This window comes from Ostrinia furnacalis, unplaced genomic scaffold, assembly GCF_004193835.3.
Source record: "Ostrinia furnacalis isolate ACB-3 unplaced genomic scaffold, ASM419383v2 OfSCF0322, whole genome shotgun sequence".
In the NCBI taxonomy this organism is placed as follows: domain Eukaryota; kingdom Metazoa; phylum Arthropoda; class Insecta; order Lepidoptera; family Crambidae; genus Ostrinia; species Ostrinia furnacalis.
Genome location: NW_021130561.1, coordinates 1,815,619 through 1,842,401, shown reverse-complemented (window position 1 = coordinate 1,842,401; position 26,783 = coordinate 1,815,619). Strand labels below are relative to the sequence as shown.

The window sequence follows — 26,783 nt, the reverse complement described above, 5'->3', positions numbered from 1 at the left end:
GCTGGTTTTAATCTATTCACAAGCATCGCAAATATTCAATTAATTGGATATGTTTATCGATTATAATTACCACTTCACTAAATTAGGCAGAAAAAAAATCTATCTGTCAAAACAAATAACATGCGTAATTTTTAGGTTAGAAAAACTTTTAGCCAAACTAAAAAATATGACACGCGTTAAGTTTTAACAGTTTTCTCAGAAATACATAGTTTATTAATTAGTGAAAATGGTGAAGAAGAAGATCGACAACCGTATCAGGGTTATGATTGAGAATGGAGTCAAGTTGGGACATAGGACTATGTTTCTTCTTGTGGGAGATAAAAGTAGGGACCAGGTAAGTTTATTACGTTAAAATAAACTTTTAAGGAACGTTTTCCTATGATTTAATATTCCCTTTACCTTTTAGGTGCCAATCTTGTACGATATGTTGTTAAAATCCACCGTAAAAGCGAGGCCTACTGTGCTGTGGTGCTATAAAAATAAAGACGAAGCTATTAGCAAGTAAGTAAATCTATATAAAATTTTAAGCCCTTATAATATCAAAAACAATATCTATCATCCTCTTATGGTCAGATACTTGCCTGATTCAGTTTTCTACTGGGATATTTTTTCATATAATTCTCTATTTAATAAAATTACTCTCAAATTATAGTCATGGTCGTAAAAGAGCAAAGAAAATAGCAGCAGGAAAGCTGGAGGTATCAGAAGAGTCACTATTTGATGCATTTCGAGTAGCTACTACAATCCACGGAAGATATTACTCAGAGAGTCATGCCATGCTGGGTCAAACGTACGGTGTTTGTGTTCTGCAGGTTCGTCAATAGACATAATTTATATAAATCATGCATGTTGTTACCGTAAAATGTTAATGACTTTTTTTTTCTAGGACTTCGAAGCCCTGACTCCAAATTTAATGGCTCGCACTATAGAGACAGTCGAAGGCGGTGGATTGATCATATTCTTGCTCAAAACTATGGACTCTTTACGGCAGCTACATTCAATTACCATGGATGTTCATTCAAGGTAAAGTATGGAAACTACTAATACTTTTAATACAAGTAACATTTATAAAGTATACAACTAAAAAGTTGACACATACGTACATGAGAGGGGTAACATTGACATATCATGATGTGACAGAGCATACAAATCTGAAGCCTTGCTGACATTTCACGTCTCAAAAACACCCTCTCCTAAGAGCGCTTGTAGACGTCCGTTTTTTCACCGGACGACGGACCGTCAAAAAACGGATATCCTTTGTTTGCTGTCAATTTTCTCGCCGGACCTATGTCCGATGCATGTGCACACGTTCATTATAAACCATACGCCACCGCTAAATCCGGTGAAAAAATCGGGTCGTTGTCCGGTGAAAAAAACGGACGTCTACAAGCGCTCTAACGCTTCCTCATACCTCAGGCACTGCCAGAGTTAAGTGCTAGAACAATCACTTTAAAATTTCAGATTCAAAACGGAAGCTCACGATGCAGTAGTGAACAGATTCAATGAGCGGTTTCTGTTATCACTGGCCGACAACCCCAGATGTCTCATTTTAGACGACAATCTGACTGTATTGCCTATTTCGTCGAAGACGGCACAAGTGGAGCCTGTTCATGCTACACCAGAGGTAGGTTTACCAATAAAAAAGATAGTATTGAAAATTAGTAAAGTTTTTACTAGAAATAGAATGTGTCCTGGTAACTAAATATCTATGGGCAATTTAAGAAAGCAATCAGGCTTTGCCCCCACTTACTTCTTATAATAGTCTGAAAATCAAATTCAAATTTTTTATTTTTTAATCTTATTCTGAAATCCCCTTATAATTAAACTAGCTTTAGCCCGCGGCTTCACCCGCGTGAAATTTAGTTGGTCACAGATCGTTCGTCCAATCTGTTGTCCCATTCCTATCCCAATTTTCCCCATCCCAATGGTAGGTACCACTGTACTCATGACTTAATATAGTGTTCTCTATTTTAGCGTGTAAACCCAAAGCTGACAGAGCTAGTGTCATCTTTGTCGGACTCGCCGCCCGCCGGCCCACTGGTGGCTCTCTGCCGGACCTACGATCAAGCGACTGCCCTAGTAGCTCTTATCAACACCTTAGCTGATAAACAATCCAGGTAAATTAATTAAATTTTAAGAGAAACAGTCATATTTCTTAAACTAATAAATAATCGTAGTTAAATTAATTTAATTAATTAAACATTAAGTGAAATGGTGACATTTCTTAAACTATTAAAGAGCTTATTTGTGTAAAGGAAATGAAGTAAATAAGACATGTACTGATATTGCGTATGATCTTCAAACCAATATCGCTCATGAGTTACATGCCAATATTGTTCATGAACTTTAAACTGGTGTCATTCATGAGCTATACACCAATATTGCTTATGAATTCTAAACCAATATTGCTCATGAGCTATACACAAATATTGCTCAGGAGCTATATACACCAATATTGCTTATGAACTGTACCTCAATATTGCTCTTGAACTATCTAGCAATGAATATACTGAATAACTATGATTGAAACAACCAAATGTTAATCTGTGGTAATTATCTAGAAAACAATAGTGTATGGCAAACCTCAATAGGATTTAAGACACTACTTATCCGAAAATGAAACAGTTATAAAAATAAATGGAATAAATATATCAATATCTCTTTGTAGGCCTCCACACTGCCTAACCGCCGCCCGAGGTCGGGGCAAATCCGCGTGTCTCGGCCTAGCAGTCTCCGCCGCGGTTGCCCTAGGCTACGTCAACATCTACGTCACTTCCCCTCACCCTGAGAATTTAATCACGCTCTTTGAGTTCGTACTCAAAGGTCTGGATGCGTGTCTGTACCAGGAGCACATAGATTATAACATCGTGAGGTCCACGAACCCCGATTTCAAGAAGGCAATTGTGAGGATCAATATCGCGAGGAATTCGAGGCAGACTGTTCAGGTAAGCGAACATAAGCAATATTGACCTTTACATCACATTGTTAAGAGATATTTACAAAGCTATGTAACATTGCCATATAGTCGAATTTCAAGAGAATTTAAAAAATATAAAAAGCCTATTGAATCATCGTGATATTATTGGCTGACTATGTAAATGAGCTGCAACGTCTAAGCATTCAGGGTTTCTCAAACATTCGGCTCCACGAACCCCTGTTAAAGTTTCCAGGTGACAGCGAACCCCTTAACTAGCTAATTAAAACTCCCCCCGAAGGAAACAGAAGGTACCAAATAAATGTCTTTACAATATCAAAGTGGTTCTTGAGTTCTTGTGTGGGTGTTTCTTGTCGCAAATGGAGTCAATTTTAGAAAATTTTAACCAAATTCCAAGCTGCCAATATTACGTAAATCTTGTCGCGAACCCACTGTCGTTGAATGTCGAATAGACTACTATACCAGAGGTTCGGGTCAGAGGTATTGTGAGGGCAATAAGAACATACAATTTTGCATATCAGTTGTGGGTATAAGTATAAAGTCCAATAAATATTTTATCTTACCTCAATTCCAGTACATCACACCAGACGACCACTCGTTACTGGCGGCGGCAGACTTAGTGCTAGTAGACGAAGCGGCCGCCATTCCTTTAGCGCACGTATCAGCCGCCGCACAGAAGGCGCCACTAGCGCTTCTATCTTCTACAGTGTCAGGATACGAAGGCACGGGCCGCGCACTGTCTCTTAAGTTGTTCGCACAGCTGCAGAACAAACACAACGCCCCGCCCCCGGTGAGTACCAGAAGTGTTGCTGACGTCACACGGCTCAGTGCTGACGTCACACCAGCTCACTGCTGACGTCCCATCAGCCTGCGCTATCGCTCAAGTTATTCGCACAGCTGCAGAACAACAACACGACCCGCCTCCGGTGAGTACCAGAAGTGATGATGACGTCACACGGCTCACTGCTGACGTCACACCAGCTCGATGCTGACGTCACACTAGCCCGCTTGCGCTTCTATCTTCAACAGTGTCAGGATACGAAGGCACGGGCCGCGCACTGTCTCTTAAGTTGTTCGCACAGCTGCAGAACAAACATAACGCTCCGCCCCCGGTGAGTGTTGCTGACGTCACACCAACTCGCTGCTGACTTCACACCAACTCGCTGCTGACGTCACACTAGCCCGCTTGCCCTTCTATCTTCAACGGCACAGGCCGCGCGCTATCGCTCAAACTGTTCGCACAGCTGCAGAACAAACACAACGCCCCGCCCCCGGTGAGTGCTGCTGACGTCACACCAACTCGCTCCTGGCGTCACAACAACAAGCTGCTGACGTCACACCAGCCCGCTGGTGCTTCTATCTTCTACAGTGTCAGGATATGAAGGCACGGGCCGCGCGCTATCGCTCAAGTTGTTCGCACAGCTGCAGAACAAACACAACGCCCCGCCCCCGGTGAGTATCAGAAGTGTTGCTGACGTCACACGGCTCACTGCTGACGTCACACCAGCTCGCTGCCGACGTGACACCAGCCCACTAGCGCTCCTGTCTTCTACAGTGTCAGGATACGAAGGCACGGGCCGCGCGCTATCGCTCTAGTTGTTCGCACAGCTGCAGAACAAACACAACGCTCCGCCCCCGGTGAGTGTTGATGACGTCACAAGGGCTGCTGACGTAACACTATCTCGATGCTGACGTCACACTAGCCCGCTGGTGCTTCTATCTTCAACAGTATCAGGATACGAGGGCACGGGCCGCGCGCTATCGCTCAAACTGTTCGCACAGCTGCAAAACAAACACAACGCCCCGCCCCCGGTGAGTGTAGCTGACGTCACACCAACTCGCTGCTGACGTCACACCAACTCGCTGCTGACGTCACTCCAGCCCGCTGGTGCTTCTATCTTCAACAGTATCAGGATACGAGGGCACGGGCCGCGCGCTATCGCTCAAACTGTTCGCACAGCTGCAGAGCAAACACAACGCACCGCCCCCATTACGTGTCATCATAAATCAAAAATATTTATTCAATTTTGACCAGTATTTTGTCACTTATGATCGTCAAAAATAACTTTAAAAAGGCCTTTAAGGGGCACTTACATATTATTAATGTCTCCCGATCTTTTGGACCCTACCAGCACTTCGAGAGTTTGTTGATAATGTAAGAAAATGCTGCTTCAGATGAATAATTTACACCAACTTGTTGATAACACTCTTTATTTTCCGTCTTCACACACTTTCACGCACGACTGCACAGTTCAAGAGCATGATACAGACTGACAAGTTTCTTCTCCCCATTTAAAGATGGCGGCGCTAGCGTCGTACAAATATTTCAATTTCCGTTTAAAGATTTATTTTACTTTATAGTTATTGTAAAATTAAAATAAATATTTGGAATAATTTTAAACTGTTAATTTTGATTTTAAAATATGTATGTTTTTTTTAGCTTACTTATTTTTGAGGCTAGTCAAAACACTGTTAGTATATTTTTAAATATTGTAATAAACTTTACAATAATATGCGTAAACTGACGTGTATACAGGCTGGAAATGATAAGTGATCTCACTCGATTATTTCTAAACTATACAAGATATCTAAAAACTGTTTACTGCTCCTAAAAGTGCTTCACGAGCTCTGTCAAACGTAATTAATAAATAGGTTACAGAGTTAACTGGATCTATCCGAAAATTCAATATTTCCAACCGCCATACATAAATGTATGGTATTATAGTACCACATGGCATAGAAATAAATCAAATGAGATCACTTATCGTTTCCACCGATAAGGGATCCGTCTGCTCGTTTGCCTCCTGTCTCATAAAAATACCTGTATTATTTCAGCCACTTTCCACTGCTGAACATAGGCCTCCCCCAATGATTTCCTACAATAATTTATACATCTTAAATTAACAAATTTCCATTTCCCCCAGATCAAACTAGAAGAGCCGATCAGATACCGTGCCGGTGACCCGGTGGAATCCTGGCTAAACTCTCTCTTATGTCTGGAGGCTCCGGCGCCGTCTATAGGCGTGGGTGCTCCGCCCCCGGCCGCCTGCGAATTGTACAGAGTCAACAGAGATGCTCTGTTCTGTTACCATCGCGCTGCCGAGGCGTTCCTGCATAGATTAGTCGCTATATACGTGGCCAGTCACTATAAGGTTTGTATAATATATACTAACGGCCCGCCCCGGCTTCACACGGTTTCAATGGAATTTCCCGGCTTTTCTCTTCTGTAATATGCATGTTTTATACCTATAAACCTTTCTCTTGAGTCAATCTATCTATTAAAAAACCGCATGAAAATACGTTGCGTAGTTCTAAGGATGTAAGCATACATCAGCGGCAAGCGATTTTGTTTTATACTATGTAGTGTTTACCACAGTTAGACAAGTCTTTTTCATGTAACCTTACCATTTAGTGGCTTCCTAAAAGGTTAGGGCTTTTGCAAAATCTACTGGGTCAACAGAGACGCACTGTTCTGCTACCATCGCGCTGCCGAGGCGTTCCTGCATAGATTAGTTGCTATATACGTGGCCAGTCATTATAAGGTTTGTATAAGAATATAGACAAGCTATTTTAATGTAACCTTTCCATTTAGCCCTTTGTGAACTCTTATTGAGTCAACAGAGACGCACTGTTCTGCTACCATCGCGCTGCCGAGGCGTTCCTGCATAGATTAGTCGCTATATACGTGGCCAGTCATTATAAGGTTTGTATAAGAACATTGTTAGGCAAGTCTTTTTCTTGTAACCTTGCCATTTAGTGGCTCTACTCCCCAGCCCTTTGTGAAATCTGGTGGGTCAATGGAGACGCGTTGTTCTGTTCTCATCGCGCTGCGGAGGCGTTCCTGCATAGATTAGTCGCTATATACGTGGCCAGTCACTATAAGGTTTGTATAATATATACTAGCAGCCCGCCCGGGCTTCACACGGTTTCAATGGAATTTCCCGGCTTTTCTCTTCTGTAATATGCATGTTTTATACCTATAAACCTTTCTCTTGAGTCAATCTATCTATTAAAAAAACCGCTTCAAAATACGTTGCGTAGTTCAAAAGAAAGAACCACACATAGGGACAGACAGCGGCAAGCGACTTTGTTTTATACTATGTAGTCATTTACCACAGTTAGAAAAGTGTTCTTCATATTGTAACCTTGCCATTTAGTGGCTTCGTAAAAGGTTGAGGCTTTTGTAAAATCTACTGGGTCAACAGAGACGCACTGTTCTGCTACCATCGCGGTGCGGAGGCGTTCCTGCATAGATTAGTTGCTATATACGTGGCCAGTCACTATAAGGTTTGTTTAAGAACATAGACAAGCTATTTTAATGTAACCTTTCCATTTAGCCCTTTGTGAACTCTATTGAGTCAACAGAGATGCTCTGTTCTGCTACCATCGCGCTGCGGAGGCGTTCCTGCATAGATCAGTCGCTATATACGTGGCCAGTCATTATAAGGTTTGTATAATATATACTAGCAGCCCGCCCCGGCTTCACACGGTTGCAATGGAATTTCCCGGCTTTTCTATAATATGCATGTTTTATACCTATAAATCTTTCTCTTAAGTCACTCTATCTATTAAAAAACCGCATCAAAATACGTTGCGTAGTTCTAAGGATGTAAGCATACATCAGCGGCAAGCGATTTTGTTTTATACTATGTAGTGTTTACCACAGTTAGACAAGTCTTTTTCATGTAACCTTACCATTTAGTGGCTTCCTAAAAGGTTAGGGCTTTTGCAAAATCTACTTGGTCGATAGCGACGCACTGTTCTGCTACCATCGCGCTGCCGAAGCGTTCCTACATAGATTAGTCGCTATATACGTGCCAGTCATTATAAGGTTTGTATAAGAATATAGACAAGCTATTTTAATGTAACCTTTCCATTTAGCCCTTTGTGAACTCTTATTGAGTTAATAGAGACGCACTGTTCTGCTATCATCGCGCTGCAGAGGCGTTCCTGCATAGATTAGTCGCTATATACGTGGCCAGTCATTATAAGGTTTGTATAAGAACCATCCGTTTTTTTATGCATGGCCGTTGGGGTAGAGAAGTTCTCGAGTGGCGTACGGGCTGGAACACGTAGCGTGGGCAGGCCTCCTACTAGGTGTACCGATGATCTGGTAAAGGTCACGGGAAGAGCCTGGATGCGGGCAGCGCAGGACCGTTCATTGTGGAAAACCTTGGGGGAGGCCTTTGTCCAGCAGTGGACGTCTTTTGGCTCTGACCCCCAGTCATAATAAGGTTAATTTTTGACTTTAAAAAATAAGGTCCACAGTGGATGTGTTTTTTATAAGTACGCTCCGTCCCGCAGTAATTTATTGATTTGTTAATATTATTATTAATAATGTTCACTCAACCCAATCACTGCGATACATAACTGCCACTTTATAGTGCAGAATTTGTAGCATGTGCACTTGGCATTTTTTTTGCGGCAATACAGATTATTATAATTAATTCCAGAATAATTTTTAATTCCAGAACAGTCCAAACGACATCCAATTACTAGCGGACGCGCCGGCCCACTGCCTGTTCGTGCTACTGGCGCCCACGCCGCCCAACGCGACCTCCATGCCAGAAGTGCTGTGCGTGATACAGCTGTGCCTCGAGGGAAGCATATCCGAGAAGTGAGTCCACATTCCAGAACAGTCCAAGCGACATCCATGCCAGAGGTGCTGTGCGTGATACAGCTGTGCCTCGAGGGAAGCATATCCGAGAAGTGAGTCCACATTCCAGAACAGTCCAAGCGACATCCATGCCAGAAGTGCTGTGCGTGATACAGCTGTGCCTCGAGGGAAGCATATCCGAGAAGTGAGTCCACATTCCAGAACAGTCCAAGCGACATCCATGCCAGAGGTGCTGTGCGTGATACAGCTGTGCCTCGAGGGAAGCATATCCGAGAAGTGAGTCCACATTCCAGAACAGTCCAAGCGACATCCATGCCAGAGGTGCTGTGCGTGATACAGCTGTGCCTCGAGGGAAGCATATCCGAGAAGTGAGTCCACATTCCAGAACAGTCCAAGCGACATCCATGCCAGAGGTGCTGTGCGTGATACAGCTGTGCCTCGAGGGAAGCATATCCGAGAAGTGAGTCCACTTTCCAGAACAGTCCAAGCGACATCCATGCCAGAGGTGCTGTGCGTGATACAGCTGTGCCTCGAGGGAAGCATATCCGAGAAGTGAGTCCACTTTCCAGAACAGTCCAAGCGACATCCAGCTACTAGCGGACGCGCCGGCCCACTGCCTGTTCGTGCTACTGGCGCCCACGCCGCCCAATGCCACCTCCATGCTAGAAGTGCTCTGCGTGATACAGCTGTGCCTTGAAGGAAGCATATCCGAGAAGTGAGTCCACATTCCAGAACAGTCCAAGCGACATCCAGCAGCAGGCAAAACTAGCAATATTATGAACCAACTGTATGTACAGTCACGGAATGAAAAGGTTCGTCAGTTTTCAAATTGATTCCTTCAACGAATCGCGAGCACATATTACCTTTTGAAACTGATTTACTATGTTACAGAATAATCTCGAGTTAGAGAAAATAATCTTTAACTGTTCGCCAGTAAAGTTCAAAATTATTCAGATCAAACTTGTTTGACGATTCAACTTGTCAAGAAGATTATTATGATTGATAAACTAAAACCTTCTTGTTGGTTCAACCTGCCATTATCTATTAAATAAAAAACACTACATTTTGTAACATTGCACTGATGGGATAGAAAAATAAACAAGCAAAACCTTATTCGTTAGCAAACGTCATATTTATTTAAATGTTAGCAGCACTGTTTCTTGCACGGTTATGTTGGCAGGTTTTACAGTACCTAGTGCAAGCGAAAACCGACACTAAGGTGACGAACCTTTTCATTCCGCGACTGTACTATGTATATCCAATCTGGAAATGACCGAAGGAGACTTATGTTTAATAGGCCAAGGATTTCAAAGATTTCAACAAAGAACGGTCCTGCGCTGCTCGCTTCCAGCGACTTGTGGGAAGCCTTCATTATGTTTTTCGGTCCGTGGTCACCATTCAAGAACTTTTCAGCTCTAGAAAAGTTCTCCAGTAGTGACCACAATCTGAACTTCTAAGAGCTATGTGCGTCGTCCACTTTCTCTTTAATTTGACAATTCTGTTGGGCATGTCATTTACTTTGGCTCTCCTACGGATCTCCTCATTTCAAATTAGACTCCAAAGGGCTCGCACGCACGGGTGATTTTTGTTGCCTTAACTGTTTCGTCACTATACCAAGTCCATGGAGATGTATGGAGAGCGCACACGTAGCGACGTCACAGTGACAGGATTTTTTTTGTACCGTCCGTATTGACATATGGAGGTGACAAAAAAGTCGGCGACAAATCACACGTGCCTAAAATTAATTACTAACTCTACTTTATTCCACCAGGTCGGTTAAAGACAGCCTCGGTCGCGGTCGCAAGGCGGCTGGTGACTTGATTCCATGGAACATCTGTGAGCAGTTCGGAGACAAAGATTTCCCTAAGCTATCCGGAGCCAGGATAGTGAGGATAGCCACGCATCCGTCTTATCAGAGAGTGAGTTCGTTGAGAATACTTATTAAACAATCATTTTTCACTAATTATTTGATTCCTTGACTCCCTAACTAGGTCTAGCTAAACTCTGTTAGTGGTGTGGGAGCGGCACAGCAGGGTGTTTTTGTAACGTCAACCAAACGTCAGCGAGACTGTATCACGTCATAATATGTCAATGTCACCCCTCCCGTATCGCTCCTATAGTAAAACTGTTTCACGAGCCAAAAAAAAATTATGCCTTTACAAAATACGGTCGCATCTCAAACTAAATTTTAAATAACTTAAAAAATCTAATTGTGTTATTACTTTGTGCCTATGCATTGTATTTTTGTGTTTCAAATACACGTCTTGTAAAATGTCACCGTAAAATTGTGAATTACGTCAGATTATAATCTTATGTATATTACATTAGAGAAAAATAAATAATCTAACCCACTATTAGTTTACAATCTCACGCGTTATATTATAAACTGACGGAGTTCACAAGTTCACAATTTAATTCACTTTAATCTAATCTAGTCAAATTTTATTTATAATATTTCTTTTCACATTTATAAAGTTTATGTAAATACATAATTATTATTTGATTAGTGACTCGGAATTTCACACCAAGTTCACATGTAATTTGCTTACTTAGTTTTGAATTGTTTTAGTGTTCACCTAACTACCCACGTTAACTTATTTAAAAATGTTTTAGTAATAGAATGTGTTTCTTTAATTGGCTTATGTTCAAGTTGTATCTTCCTGCACATTTATGTACAATTTAATGCTGTTGAAACATTGTTAAGCAAATAAAATAAAAAATAAAAATTAAATAAATAAATAAAAATTTCACGCTAACATAAAGTTTACCTAAAAGACTCCTTTACAAACAGATGGGCTACGGTAAACGCGCGCTGCAACAATTAGCTTCATACTATAGCGGAGACATCCCGTGCCTTGATGAGCCTGCGTCCGACGATGAAGATCAAGCTTGCCGGCCTGATGATACATTACACACAGAAACCATCGTGCCCAGGTAACGAGTTACTCGATCCCGGACCTTTTTTCCAATCCCGGGATTACGAGATTGTATACGGGGTGGAAACAATAAGTGATCTCATTCGATTATTTCTAAACTATACAAGATATCGAGTTAATTCTGTAACTTATTATTGGTACCGTTGGATAGAGCTAGTGAAGCACTTTCAGGATCAGTAATCAGTTTTTTGATATCTTGTATAGTTTAGAAATAATTGAGTGAGATCACTTAACGTTTCCAACCTGTATAGGCGATCCGGGGATTTATTTATTATTTTGTATTCAATCCCGTAAAACCCGGGATTAGTCAAATTCAGTCCCGAAATTTTCGGGACTAAATATCGTCTGGGATCTCGGGATCCAGAATCCCGGGATCGAATCCTCTAGTTATAATAGTCAAAGTCAAAGCTATAGTATAATTCAGTAGGGGAGACCGGGGTAAAGCCGTATAGCTAAGAATAAATACCCATAGAATAGAAACAAAGAAAACTACGTATTTGTAATTTACTTCTTTATTAAAGGTTCTCATTAGCTAGAAAAATCAACAATGAAATAACACTTAAATTTAACAGAAATATTATTTTTTAAACAAAAACAAAACCTCTAGTATTTCCGGTTTTGACCCGGGACTGGACAAAACCGTATACATATATACGATATCCTCAGATGATGAAAATACGGGTTTTGAAACGCCCTAATCCTTTGTTTGTAGAAAGATTTTCACCAGATGACCTGAACTTATTTACGCGGTCCTGCAAAGTAGATTTTGGGATGCTATATGTAGTCGACGCTTTTAAATAATAACGGAGAAATCTATACAGTACGGTTTTACCCCGGTATACGGTTTTGTACAGGTCTCCCCTACTTATGCCCTTTCCAAGGCGCTATAGCCTACTACCTTTTCGGGACAACATATGGGTTGATACTGAGAAGAAATGCTGAAAAAAACTAATGCCCATTTTCAGTGACCCCTTTGAAAACAAAATTCCTGTTATGTGTTACCATAGCTTAGGGGTCACTTAAAAATTAGGGATTGAAGGTGAACACGGGCGTAAGCCACCTTTGCCACCCTCTTTTTCAATTAGATAGACACTTCGTTCATACGTTTCAGCAAAATGACGTCCACTACTGGACAAAGGCTCCCCCAAGGATTTCCATAACAACCAGTCCTGCGCTGCCTGCATCCAGGTACTTGCATTACAAGAAGTCAAAACAAAAATCAATCGACTTAATATACGATAAAACATACATATTAAAATTTAAATTATTATGAAAATTATGTGTACAACAATGCAATGTAAAATGTTAAAGTTGTTAAATAAACTTTTATTTTTTTATTTTACAAACTAAAGCCCGGTCTGTGAGCACGTAGAATTTTGTCCAATGACCCCAAGCTACCCATCCTTATCGCTCGCGCGTAATTATGTTGCTGTCGCGCTCGCACACTCACTGCGGCCGCCGGTCGCACAGTCGCGACAGCAATATAATTAAGACTATAGTAGTAATTGTTTTTTTTGTGGTCGATGCAAACAAAGTTAGTTAAAAATTTATGTTTATACGAATTCTAATCACAATACATACACGGAGGTGAAACTCAAACGAAATTTTCAGATAGGTTTTCTGACTTTCTGACCCTATGGTTTTTTATTTCAGAGCCAAGCCACCGACACTACTGAAGCGGTTGTCAGAGGTCAGAGCAGAAGAGCTAGACTACCTTGGAACTAGTTTTGGTCTGACTGAGGAACTGATCAAGTTCTGGAAGTCGCAGAAATATGTGCCTGTTTATCTTAGGTGAGTTTAATAAGGAAAAGTTAACTGTCTTTTGAAATCATTTTAATTGCATTTCTGAGCGCTGCGCTCTCAAAAATCGCATAATAAATTGTTTTAGGTGTAAATTATCATATTATCGTCATCATTTCGTACACTGCTGAACACAGGCCTCGTCCAATGATTTTCATAATGGCAGCCTACATCCAGCGCCTTCCTGCTACATTTGGAGGTCATTGGTCTTATGCTAATTTTGTATTAGCGAGGAGTTTCATATGAAGCGAGATATTTGAAATAAAAAACTGTTTTTTTTTTATTTCCTTTAAAAATATTGAGACTTATGAAACTTTTGGGATGATCTTTAATATTTCAAAAGCGAAATAAAAGTCTTATGCCCGTTTTCACCATCAATCCCTAATTTTTAAGTGACCCCTGTGGTAACACAACAGGAACGTTTATTGTATCAAAGACCAAAGAGAAGATAATAATACCTTTTCAAAAGAATCAGAATCAATCAAAGAAAAACATTTCAATCCACAGTCAAAAAGCCAACGAGCTGACCGGCGAGCATTCGTGCATCATGCTGCGAGCGCTCGGGCTCGGCGCTTGGCTCGCCGCCTACAGCGCCGACTTTCGCCGCCGCCTCGCACGCCTACTGGCCCGGTCTCTAAGGAAATTACCGGCGGCGCTAGCTTTGACTACGATGGTTAATGATAATGTGGCTGTGGACAGACCAGGTTGGTTAACATTGTCGTTTATTCATAAATAACCTTTTAATCCCAATTTAGAGACTTAACGGCGCCGGCTGGCCCGCCTACTAGCCTGACTGACTACAATGGTTAACGACAACGTAGCTGTTGATAAACCAGATTGGTAATAACCGATCTGGTTTATTTATCATAGCTAAGTAATTTTATCTATTTTTATTAAAATAGATAAAATTACTTAGCTATGATAAATTAATTACTTAGCTTAAGATTTCCGCTTAGTGACGCCACATTACCCGAGCGTGGAACATCTGCGTGTTATAGTAATGCAAAATGCCCGCCACAAATCACATGCGACACAAATGCAATAGTTAGTACCAACACCGACGCGCAAAAAACCTCGGACGTGTATTTGACGACTGTGCTCGCTTGGCAGGCGGGTTGGCGATCGCAGTTTTTTATTTGATTTCGCACGCATACGCTACTGCCCGTCCGGTGCTACAGGAGTTTGTCGCCTATTACGATACGCCTCATCTGGACCGTTCATAGTAGAAAATCTTGGGGGAGGCAAACAAACCAAAATTCATTTTTTTTTTATCCACAACGAGGAAGCTCTTGGCCTATATCTCACCTGATGGTAAGTGATGATCAGGCCGAAGGTAGAAGCGAGCTTCACCCGGAATCCTCAACAACGGAGGAACTGGCTATCTTACCTCTAACTGCCGGATCACAACAATGTTGTTAACATTGTGGTTATGGCGACAGACTTAGGTAAGCTGGTAGCTAGCCAGGCGGACTTAGAACAAGCCCTACCACAAACCAAACCGAACAGAAAAATCTGCCCCCACTGGGAATCGAACCCGGGACCTCTGCGTCTGAAGCAGGTGGTCTTACCACTAGACCACAGAGGCGGTTAAGTTAAATCATCGTCAAACCACATATTTTTTTCGCAAAATACCACCTATTTCAACTAACACGCCCCAGTGTTTAACTCGATATACCATCATCCTTCCAAACCAATCACATATTTGTTCCCAGTGATCACCAAGCAGCGGATAGCCCAGTACCTCTCAGGGCACGACCTGGGCCGCCTGGAGGCCTACTGCCGCCAGCAGGCCGACTACCGCCTCGTCTGCGACTTGTTGCAACCAGTAGCCGAGCTGGTGTTCCACTGCAAGGCCAATGTCAAGCTGGACGCGGTCCAACAGGTGACAATTCCATTCTCGAGTCTTTATATCCTTCTCAGCGCTCGTCAAGCATAGAATAAGCCAGTAAAGAGACGCTGGTGTTCCACTGAATGGCCAATGTCAAGCTGGATGCAGTACAACAGGTAATAGTTCTATTCCCAAGTCTTTATATCCTTCTTAACGCTTGCCAAGTAGAGGATAAACCATTAGGTAGACTACCGCCTCGTCAGCGACTTGTTGCAGCCGGTAGCCGAGCTGGTGTTCCACTGCAAGGCTAATGTCAAGCTGGACGCGGTCCAACAGGTAATATGTAGTTCCACTCTTAGCCTAGGCGCAGACCACCAACTTATAGTTGGCCGATAGTTGGACCCGATTCTAATTTGTATAAAGAATCTACCGATACCAAATCGGTGTAATATGTGCGTGAGCCCGAGCCAACTATCGGCCGACTAAAACTCGGTGGTCTGGGCTTAAGTCCGTAAAACCTCTGCGCTCACCAGACAGAGAATAAGCCAGTAAAGAGACGCTGGTGTTCCACTGAATGGCTAATATCAAACTGGACGCGGTCCAACAGGTGACAATTCCACTCTCGAGTCTTTATATCCTTCTCAGCACTCGCCAAGTACAGGATAAACCAGTAGGTAGACTACCGCCTCGTCAGCGACTTGTTGCAGCCGGTAGCCGAGCTGGTGTTCCACTGCAAGGCCAATGTCAAGCTGGACGCGGTCCAACAGGTGATAGTTCTATTCCCAAGTCTTTATATCCTTCTTAACGCTTGCCAAGTAGAGGATAAACCAGTAGGTAGACTACCGCCTCGTCAGCGACTTGTTGCAACCCGTAGCGGAGCTGGTGTTCCACTGCAAGGCCAATGTCAAGCTGGACGCGGTCCAACAGGTAATAGTTCTATTCTTGAGTCTTTATTTTCTTCTCAGCGCTCACCAAGCAGAAAATAAGTTAGCAAAGAGACTACCGCCTCGTCAGCGACTTGTTACAGCCAGTAGCCGAGCTGGTGTTCCACTGCAAGGCCAATATCAAGCTGGACGCGGTCCAACAGGTAATAGTTCTATTCTTGAGTGTATCCTTCTCAATGCTCGCCAAGCAGAGAATAAGCCAGTAAAGAGACGCTGGTGTTCCACTGAATGGCCAATGTCAAGATGGACGCAGTACAACAGGTGATAGTTCTATTCCCAAGTCTTTATATCCTTCTTAACGCTTGCCAAGTAGAGGATAAGCCAGTAGGTAGACTACCGCCTCGTCTGCGACTTGTTACAGCCCGTAGCGGAGCTGGTGTTCCACTGCAAGGCCAGTGTCAAGCTGGACGCGGTCCAACAGGTGATGACAGTTCTATTTTTGAGGGCGTTAGTGAGAACTGCTGACATTAATAAACACAAAGTACGTCGCAAACTAGCGTCAAAAACTTGGCTTTAGTGACGTATTTTAACATCAGTTGTTTTGTCGTGACACCATTATTTGACATGTCACCTTAATATTGCTGTGGAAATTGCTTTTTTTTCTTAGAAACAATTTTCAAAATGTTTTCGAGTAGCGACCACGGACAGGAAAAAGTTGACAGGCAGGCTTCTTCCACTCGGTGTACCAACGATATTTATGCTTGAGTTTACGTTAGATACGCTTTCTAGCGATCGAAAAAAATTACATTAAACTATATGGCAGATGTACAGCGCCCCTAGCGGCTTCTTTCAAGAACTAAAATCTTCATAGTTTTTTTTTGACGCACTAGATGCGAACAGTGCAAGACCGGTCGTTGTGGAAATCCGTAGAGAAGGCAATTTGTACAGCAATCAAATGCCGTCCGCATTTAATTGAAACGAACGAACGACTTTTTGAAAACTTTGGCTTTTAGTTTAGCTATGTACTACAGCGCATTTGTGTATTTACTTATTCATTTAACAGGTGATCCTCATAGCCATGGGCTTCCAAATGAAGGACGTGGACGACATAGCGGGCGAGCTCGGCTTACCCGGGTCTCAGATCCTGGCCAAGTTCTACGAGGCCTGCAAGAAGATTAACGCCGCCATCAACGCTGTGCTAGAAGACACTGTGGCTAAAGAAATAGGTTCGTTTCGACATTTCTTTTCAGCAATAGGATAAAAAGATAAGAAAACTTGTAAAGAAGAAGCAATTAAGGCTGCCTAACGGAGCTAAGAGGATCAACGCGGAGCAGAGTTGCGGACTATGTCTGTTTATAAACGCGGAGCTATGTAGCGGAGAAAGTACGCGGAGAGGAGTTGCGTACTTTGTTTTTCTATATGAGGCGTTAGGCCCGCTTCCACGGCAAGCGTCCTCGCTCCGTTTCCCGATTTAAAATTTTTAAATAAATAAAAAAATATCCTTGGACATTTTTACACTACGCTTCTAGTCCCAAACTAAACAAAGCTTGTACTATGGGCACTAGACTACGGATATAAAGTAAACATACTTAAATATTTCTTTTTTTACTGATTTTCAACCGCCTCTGTGGTCTAGTGGTAAGACCACCTGCTTCAAACGCAGAGGTCCCGGGTTCGATTCCCAGTGGGGGCAGAATTTTCTGTTCGGTTTGGTTGGTTCTAAGTCCGCCTGGCTAGCTACCACCATCTTACCTAAGTCTGTCGCCATAACAACAATGTTAACAGCATTGTTGTGTTCCGGCAGTTAGAGGTAAGATAGCCAGTTCCTCCGTGGTTGAGGATTCCGGGTGAAGCTCGCTTCCACCTTCGGCCTGATTGTCACTTCCAATCAGGTGAGATACAGGCCAAGAGCTTCCTCGTTGTGGATAAAAAAAAATTAAAATAAATTCGTAACTCCCTGTCCACTGAAGAAGAATGGAGATTTTAAGAAATTCTATTGGTGGATTTTTTATATCTTAGTCAGAGGCACCCTAAAGGCTATTTTTTGATATTCATAAGTGAAAAAATATTATTGAAAATTGTATTGAAACATTAAATTTAATTTCAGGCATAGACGACAAGAGCGCCGAGGACGCCCAAACCGACGGGCCGGTGAAGCAGAGCCTGCAAGACGAACTGTCGAAGGCTGCTAAGGTAATGCTCGGATGCTTGCTAGCGTACGCTGGATTTGTGTTGTGGAAACGTAATAAACTTTGATGTTTTAGCTCAGTAGTTTTATTGGTTAGTGTATTGAGTATGTAGTTTTTATTAAAATACCTAGTTAGTAAAAATACCCTAGTTACTTTATTGACTTCCAAACTGTACACTATATTTTAGTGGAAAAGTCTCTGGTATGTATTATGCTAAAAAAATTAATACAGAGAAAGCAGTGACTAGAATAATGATTAGAATGCACATCGAAAAAATCTGAGTACGAGTAAAGAATTGCTTTTTTTATTTATGTGCACTACTAGAAATTATATGCTGAAATGAGATATTGCCAATTATGTTGATGACTATAAAAAAATAATTTAGTCGATTAATGAGAAGCCTCAAAGCTTGTGAATGTAGTTGACAAACATACACAAATGGTTTAAGAGAAACCAATGAAATGCTGCCCTTGTGATTCAGAGGAAATAAGAGGGTTGTCACTAAATATTCTTTCTGCTTCATTATTTATGTTAATAAGTCTTTGTGTATGATCTTATAAATGATGAACAAGTATTTTTGTGACCATAGATTACAAAAAATCTATTAAAGAAAAAATGGCCAGTATTTCCCTTTATGTCTTCAAATTAATAATTGTAAATAAACCAAATTTTTCCAGGAACTGGAGCGCAAGCAACGCAAGGAGCTGTCCCGCCTGATGGGCGAGGACCTGGCGCAGTACCGCATCAAGGGCAGCGAGGTGGACTGGCAGCAGTCGCTTGCTGCATCCAAGCAGAAACACTTGGTCTCCGTCAAGAGGTAAGGCAAAAGTATTTTTTTTTTGCAAGTAGGCTTTTAAAAAGCACTTTTACACGTCCCAGTATTAACCCTACCACTGCTTCGGGACAATAAAAAGGCCTGTGCATTGTCAGCTTTCTTTTCAAGGGTTTATTACAGTCTTTAAAATATACAAATCAGGTGAGATACAGGCCAAGAGCTTCCTCGTTGTGGATAAAAAAAATAGTCTTAACTATTGACGCAAGCTAGCTATCCTAGGTACTATATTGCTCAATTGAAAATGGATTCCGACTCAGGGCTGTAGCAACAAAACTAGTGTCAGACTTTAGAAAGAATATTTTGGAAAATCATGATGATTCATTCAATCTAATGGGCGAGGATATAGCTCAGTACATATATCATAGCATCAAGGGCAGCGAGGTGGACTGGCAGCAGTCGCTTGCTGCATCTAAGCAGAAACACTTGGTCTCTGTCAAGAGGTGAGGCTTCAAGTTCTAATAGTCTTTACAGAAACTGTGGCCTAATTCACGTAACAAAACTTCAACATGCAAGCGATTTGATCGCTGGAGTCACTTTTCGTATGCACGTGTTATTCACCCGATTTTGTTTCGATTTCGTTTTTATGTCTCCGCGGTATGCACCTATTACATATTTTGAAGTTTGGTTGAATCGAATGACAGTGACTAAACGTCAAAGCGTTGCGAACAGCTAGGGAGGGACTGGAATTCGCTGCCTGCTGCTGTCTTTCCCGATGACTATCGTTCGTTTCAGCCGAAAGACGTCCACTGCTGGACAAACGCCTCCCACAAGGATTTCCACAAAGACCGGTCCTGCGCCGCTTGCATCCAGGTACCTCCCGCGACCTTCACCAGATCGTCGGTCCACCTAGTGGGAGGCCTGCCCACGCTACGTCTTCCAGCTCGTGGTCGCCAGTCAAGAAATTTCCTGCCCCAGCGGCCATCAGCTCTTCGAGCTATGTGCCCCGCCCGAAGACTATAATCCGGGCCTTTTCAAGGCGAGAGTGAATAGGCACTTCAGGGCAGATGTGTACCATCCTAGACTGCATCTCACTTAACACCAGGTGCGATTGTGGTAAAATTCCACCTCCCAAGGGTCTACTGTATGAACGTTAATGAAACACGACTGGTAAGTTGATTAGTCCCGGGGATTGCTTAAAATTTTGGAAATATTTAACTACTTGGTAGAATTTGAAATAAAATATGGTACTTTCGGGACAATTTTCCTAAGAAACTGCTTAGGAATTACATCTAGCTGTACCATCGTCTATCTAAATAACATAACAGTGGAATATGCGATAAAACTGTACATAAGTACATAAATACAGTTACTAAAACTAAATAAAGATAAAACTGTACATAAGTACAGTTTTATCGCATATTCCACTGTTATGTTATTTAGATAGACGATGGTACAGCTAGATGTAATTAATAAAATTATAGTTTTAAGTTATGTATGTGACTTTATTGGTGTATCTTCTAATAAATAAATAAATTTACCTTAACTCCTGTGTAACTTATTTCCTTTCTTATTTCCAGTGGCGAGAAGCGTTTGGGCGACGACAGCAAAGAAATCGATGACCTCATAGACGCACACAACAACAAGGCGAAGAAGAAAAAGAAGCACTCTAGAAACTAATAAATGATCCTGATCAAAGGTGCCTTTTATTTTGTCTTTTACTGTCAGTTAAGTACACACTTGACATAACACAATACAAATCCACACTGCAATAGATAAACTGCGTTTGATAAATGCTTAACTATGTTACTCTTTCTTTTCTTTTCTTTTCTTTTAAAATTGAGAAGTAAAAATGTCTCTTAAATATTTTTTCCTTTATACCTACACTTCAAATATAACTTAAGATTGATAAAAAATTAATTGATTTCCAAACCTTGTTTAGGTAATAACTTATTCATATTATAATGTCTAACTATCAAAATATTAATGTTCATTTGAAAATTAAAGGAAGGTTAAAGAAAACAACGAGTTCAATAATAATTTCTATAATTATTGTAATATAAAAAAGTGTTGGTAGTTATTCAACCCTTGGAATAGACAATAGATATTTCCTCTTAAACATAACAAATACGCGGCGGCGCGGCGCGGGCGCATCATAAAAAAATAACGATCTTGTGTCGCTCCCCGCCCGCGCCGCCTCTATATTACCTTTACAATATATTGTGATCTAAGAAAAATAATATTTTTCGTCTAACACCCGCCGGGCGTCTGGTAAACAATTTTATACTATAATTTGTTTGTCCTTAGTTTAACACGCCTACTGACGCCGGCGTGGAGCTAAGGCGCTGCGATGCGCCCACACTTCCTCTTGACGTCTTCTTTACGCTAGTATAGAATAAAACATCCACTACAAAACAATACAGAATATCGTAACATTAGCCGCTATTAATATTAAACGTTATGCGTTTCTCGTTTACACTATTTCTCACTTTGTTGCGCTTGCAGGATACCTTTAATTTATGTTTGAAATGGAGATAATTATTGGCATCATTTTGGAGATTAACTGAAGACTGGTTCGGAACGGAAAAATGAGACTACCCTTTCTTTTTGGACCGGTTTACATTTGTAAAGCCAATGACAGGTCGCGCGACCCATGACAGTTCACGCGACCTGTCATTTCCTTAAGATCGCGCCACCGATGGCGAACTGCACGCGTTGGTGTGGTTGAAACTTTAGTCAACTTACAAATGTGAACAAAAGAGAGAGTTGTCCTTAAATAGAGTTTGTTGAGTATGGAAGTTTGCCATTTTTTGTGTATTTTCACTTCAACAATTTTATTTTAATTTTGCAAGTTAACAACAACTAGCAAATCAATCGTACGGAGTCAATAACAATAAATATTTGTTGAGTATGGAAGTTTGCCATTTTTTGTGTATTTTCACTTCAACAATTTTATTTTAATTTTGCAAGTTAACAACAACTAGCAAATCAATCGTACGGAGTCAATAACAATAAATATTAAATATCTTACAGAGAAAAAAGTTAACTAAGTTAGTAATATTAATTTATCAATTTCCTTAAAAATAAATCTTATTGTTATTATTTGTATCATTTGTTAAGTAAACGAACACTTTTATTACAATAACTTATATCAATAAAATTAATTTAATCCAACTTATTTGTCTGTTCTTTAAAATAGTATTAATTTAGTCGTAGAACATTTTAAAGGAAGACTTAATATGGACTGGCAATCAATTTTATTATCAATGAATAAATCAGTTATTAATTTTATGGAAAACAATATGGAGATATTAATTGTGTTTGATTGAGTTATTATAAATAAATTACATTATTGTTAGTTTATTAAGACCACGCTTATTGCTAATTATTAATAAATATATTAATGTAAATATAGCCATGTTAAATTAAGACGAATTAACTTAAGTAATTTATAGGTAACTATCAATTAAGCCGATGAGATAATATTTAAAGATATCCTGCAACGCTTACACGTTATTTGGCTAAGCAAGACGCAAGACTGGGCAGGGCCGTAGTCCGCGAAGACAGAAGTACACAGTAGAAGGAATTGCAGTTAGGAAAGGACTAGCGACTCTTGGCACTTTATCTTATGCTAACCATGTGATACGACACGCAAATTCAAAGAAAGTGTCAAAATACCAAGCTCAGAAAGAGTGCTACCGTTATTGGCAACTGTCACGTTATAACGGACTATAACGTGCAGTTGCTACGTTATAACGCACTATAACGTGCAACTGCTACGTTACAACGCACTATAACGCGCAGTTGCTACGTTATAACGCACTATAACGCGCAGTTGCCAATAGCGAAATGAAACATACAAGTACTACGTAATAAATACACCTCGATCTACGTAACTAATTACTCGCATTATTATAAAATATATACTTTGATAACGTCAAGAATTTGAACTTATTGTACGTAGATTGTGTGAAGCCAGTATACAGCGAGAGGGGTAGTGAGGACAGGCTCTATACAACGTTCGATTATCGTTAAAGACACAAAAGCAAATGCACTAGACCTTATTGCCACACTTATTTTATTGCTACGACATATACATACTGCTCTACGTATTTATATAATAATGTAAATATAGTCAATTACAACATCCAATAAAACAAAATATTGTTAAACATTATTGCATTATTTAAGTTCATCTAAAACTCAGAGAGGGGGTTTTCGCTTAACCGATCGTATAGTCTTTACCCAGTGCAGAAGTGTACAGTGCTAGAAATTGAAATACTGAGTAATACTTCCAATCCTAAGGAGAAATCGACTTGATATTATCGGAACCGCGTTCGGTGTTGTGATCCCGAAAGAAATGAGAGGCTAAACGATTTATCACTAAGGCACAATTTAAATTTCCGTTTTGAACTTTATCTAAATAAATATTTTCAATTCCCCTCCTTGTTCGTCAGCTGTGATTGGCATGTGGGTTCTACGCCGCGAAGGAGGCTGATGGCTAGCCGTTTACTACTTACGCAAAATGTGTAGGGTCATATCGCCAGTTTGCGTCCATCGCACTATTCGCGTCCAAACGATGAATTACTCTTTAAAAACAGTGGAAAACAACCAAACCGACACAATAGCAAAACTGAAAGTCATCTATGAATGCTTGGATATACGACAGGTGATACTCCTAACTTAGGAGTGTCACCTGTCATATACTTAGGAGTCCTAAGTATTTACCACTGGTTTTAAAAGTTATTCGTCGTTTGAACAAAATTAGGGCGGTGGATACAAACAATCGACATGATCCTATGTCCCAGCTTCGTGTGTCGATCCTGTAGTTGTTGAAAAATGCGCCCGATTCTTTCATGACTTTCAGCAACTACAGGACTCACAAAAGCAGGTAATCAGGTACCGACCACGAGACGATAATGAGTAGCATCGATACAAACACACCTAAACGATACGCTCCACTAAAAAATTTGCAAAAATAGTAATACTTATTATAATGCGTACCTACACATTGACTATCAGATTACGGTTTACTTTAGATACATTCTTTTAGAATATGAATTGCGTTAGAGATTTAGAATTATTCATACGGCCCTTTACTATTTATGAAATGGGTACTTCCTTGAGTTACATGTAAAAAAGAATTATAAAAATGCTAAGCCACTAGTATCCTATGCCCGTGAGTAGCGATATAGCTTATTATTCTAAGTAATGTATAATATAATATTTGTTTATAGCCTGTTTACCAAAATGGCAAATTTTATTGCTTATTGCATTTTCTGTTTCGTTTCACTTAAAGCTATTAACAAAGCCACGACCGTGTCTATAGTTGAGTGTAATACTTAATGTAACTAGTTAAATCTACACACCAAAATTTGTCTAATAAATTAACAGTATCTAGCGTAACTTGGCAAATAATTTATCTGTTGTATATAAAACTTACAACGAACTTTAATTGGTTATAACATGCTCTTTACTGATTATTACTAAATACTGAAGGTGTCGGTAGCACATTGACTTATTACAAAATATTCAATTACCCCAACGGATTTTGAATTTCGCCTTTAGTTCAAAATCAAATGGGAAAATTTATCATTTTATTGTAAGCTAATATGATGCCGACTGCTCTAAATAATAAGGCCTCGGTTAAATAGTTTTGATCTGTTTTTAAAGCACACTGCATCTTGACTTATCGAAGTAATTTAAATGGCAATACTTCATACTTTCTCCACTTTTAAACTTCTCTGATTTTGGTGCACACAAAGATAAACACCACCGTATTATGACGAGTGTATACTCTTATATTCTCAATAAATTAACATAGGCGGTAAGTTCTTATTAGGGTTCCGTAGCCAAAATGGCAAAAACGGAACCCTTATAGTTTCGTCATGTCCGTCTGTCCGTCTGTCCGTCTGTCCGTCTGTCCGTCTGTCCGTCTGTCCGTCTGTCCGTCTGTCCGTCTGTCCGTCTGTCACAGCCGATTTACTCGGAAACTATAAGTACTACAGTGATGAAATTTGATGGGAATATGTGTTGTATGAACCGCTACAAAATTATGACACTAAATAGTAAAAAAAAGAATTGGGGGTGGGGCCCCCCATACATGTAACTGAGGGATGAAAATTTTTTTTCGATGTACATACCCGTGTGGGGTATCAATGGAAAGGTCTTTTAAAATGATATAAAGTTTTCTAAAAAACATTTTTCTTAAAGTGAACGGTTTTTGAGATATCAGCTCTCAAAGTCGTAAAAAGTATGTCCCCCCCCCTCTATTTTTATAACTACGGGGTATAAAATTCTAAAAAAAATAGAGGTGATGCATGCTAATTAACTCTTTCAACGATTTTTGGTTTGATCAAAGTATCTCTTATAGTTTTTGAGATAGGTTGATTTAACTGTTGCTGCTACGGAACCCTTTGTGCGCGAGCCCGACTCGCACTTGGCCGGTTTTTTCCTTACTCTCTAGTTCTTCGATCAGTTTATATTGACGTTATATGTTGGTCCTTTCCGAGCTACTATTGACTGTTTATTTATTCCTAAGCTAATATTGTTGGTTTCGACTATCCTAATTGGTAATGTGGGTCCATGACCGTAAAGTACACCGCGAATGATACTATGGTAAGTACTACAAGACAACGCTAAAAACTAGATTCAGTGTCAGTCATAGATTCTGTCCTGTGATTGGTGCAAATATCGAAATTCCACCAATCAAAATCATTAATCTATGCTTGAAATTGAATAGAGTTGAGTTTTGTAAGTACTGTAATACGCACCTAGGGGAGTTTTCGAATCTCTACTCGTTGTTTAAACTGTTATGTTATTGGAAAAGTTCATAATCCAGTCAGTTTCTCCCATTCGCGATGGACCTTACGCTCAAGAATTTGTTTATTAAGCTAAATACGCGATTCGTTAAAACATTATTGCTTGTAGTAGGTACATATTCTATCACAGTGACGCTCAACTATAGACAGGTCGCTTTGGAGGACTACCGCTACGCTGTACCGCAAATGATATTACAGCAACACATTACCTATCGTATACAGAAGCGACGCTGGCAGATTGCCCGGTGCGAGCTTGCAGCGAACATACGACAACTAAGCTAAGTTCTAATATATTTTAATTGATATTAAGTTGCATCTGGTGTTTCCGATTTACGAACTCGATACTGTTTTTGGCAGTATTTTCCTTCTGTCTTAATTCTTTCCATCCTTATTCAGGCATCCGACTGATTTCATTCCGCATACTTTATTTCTTAATTGATAGACTTTATTATGATAGCCATAAAGCTTCAAACTCACCAACGCGTGCAGATCGCCATCGGCGCCGGCGCGATCAAATTAAGAGTAGGCGCACACCGTTGATTTTTAGTTGGCCGATAGTTGTGCCCGATTTTAAATTGTATGAAGAATCGGCCAAATCGAATCGACTCCCATACATGCCCATACTGATCAACTACCCGACTAAACTATCGGCCGACGAAAAATCAACGGTGTGCGCATACTCTAAAAGTCGCGTGAACTGTCATAGGTCGAGCGACCTGTCATTGGCCTTTGATCGCGCGGCGACGGCGATATGCATGCGTTGGTGTGGTTGAAGCATTAGTTATCATAAGTCAAATTTTGTACCGTGTGGTCTATCTAATTCTATTACAAGCCTGTGAAAAAATGTATCCTACCGTCAGATAGGTAAAACGGTAGATGAAAAGTATCAAATGCCAGCAACTGCGCGTCTTTCATTGTACAATCGATAGCACATAAAACCATACATTCTGTTGCAAAATAGCAACTAAGTATTACTACATAAGATGCAGTGTACTTTGATG

General features: G+C 40.6%; 1 protein-coding gene and 1 non-coding gene across 4 annotated transcripts; both read left to right on the top strand.

The window, feature by feature from the left end:
* Nucleotides 1–98: 98 nt before the first annotated feature.
* l(1)G0020 (RNA cytidine acetyltransferase l(1)G0020) lies at nt 99–20,712 on the top strand. 3 transcript variants are annotated; one of them, XM_028315520.1, is made up of 20 exons: nt 99–334; nt 407–501; nt 653–812; nt 887–1,023; nt 1,462–1,624; nt 1,975–2,117; nt 2,669–2,945; nt 3,510–3,625; nt 4,288–4,387; nt 5,860–6,087; nt 8,407–8,552; nt 10,324–10,471; nt 11,344–11,486; nt 13,142–13,279; nt 13,796–13,992; nt 15,001–15,170; nt 17,064–17,226; nt 18,108–18,193; nt 18,867–19,006; nt 20,542–20,712. In XM_028315520.1, the coding sequence occupies exons 1-20, from the start codon at nt 227–229 to the stop codon at nt 20,639–20,641; spliced, it is 2,958 nt and encodes a 985-aa protein (XP_028171321.1). In that variant the 5' UTR covers nt 99–226; the 3' UTR covers nt 20,642–20,712. The 3 variants fall into 3 exon arrangements, with proteins under 3 accessions (XP_028171321.1, XP_028171329.1, XP_028171316.1); XM_028315528.1 differs by having other exon boundaries at nt 3,510–3,657; nt 4,320–4,387; XM_028315515.1 differs by lacking the exon at nt 4,288–4,387 and having other exon boundaries at nt 3,510–3,725; nt 20,542–20,711.
* TRNAL-CAA (transfer RNA leucine (anticodon CAA)) lies at nt 17,622–17,693 on the top strand. Its single transcript has one exon. It is a non-coding gene; the product is annotated as a tRNA-Leu (tRNA).
* Nucleotides 20,713–26,783: the final 6,071 nt, after the last annotated feature.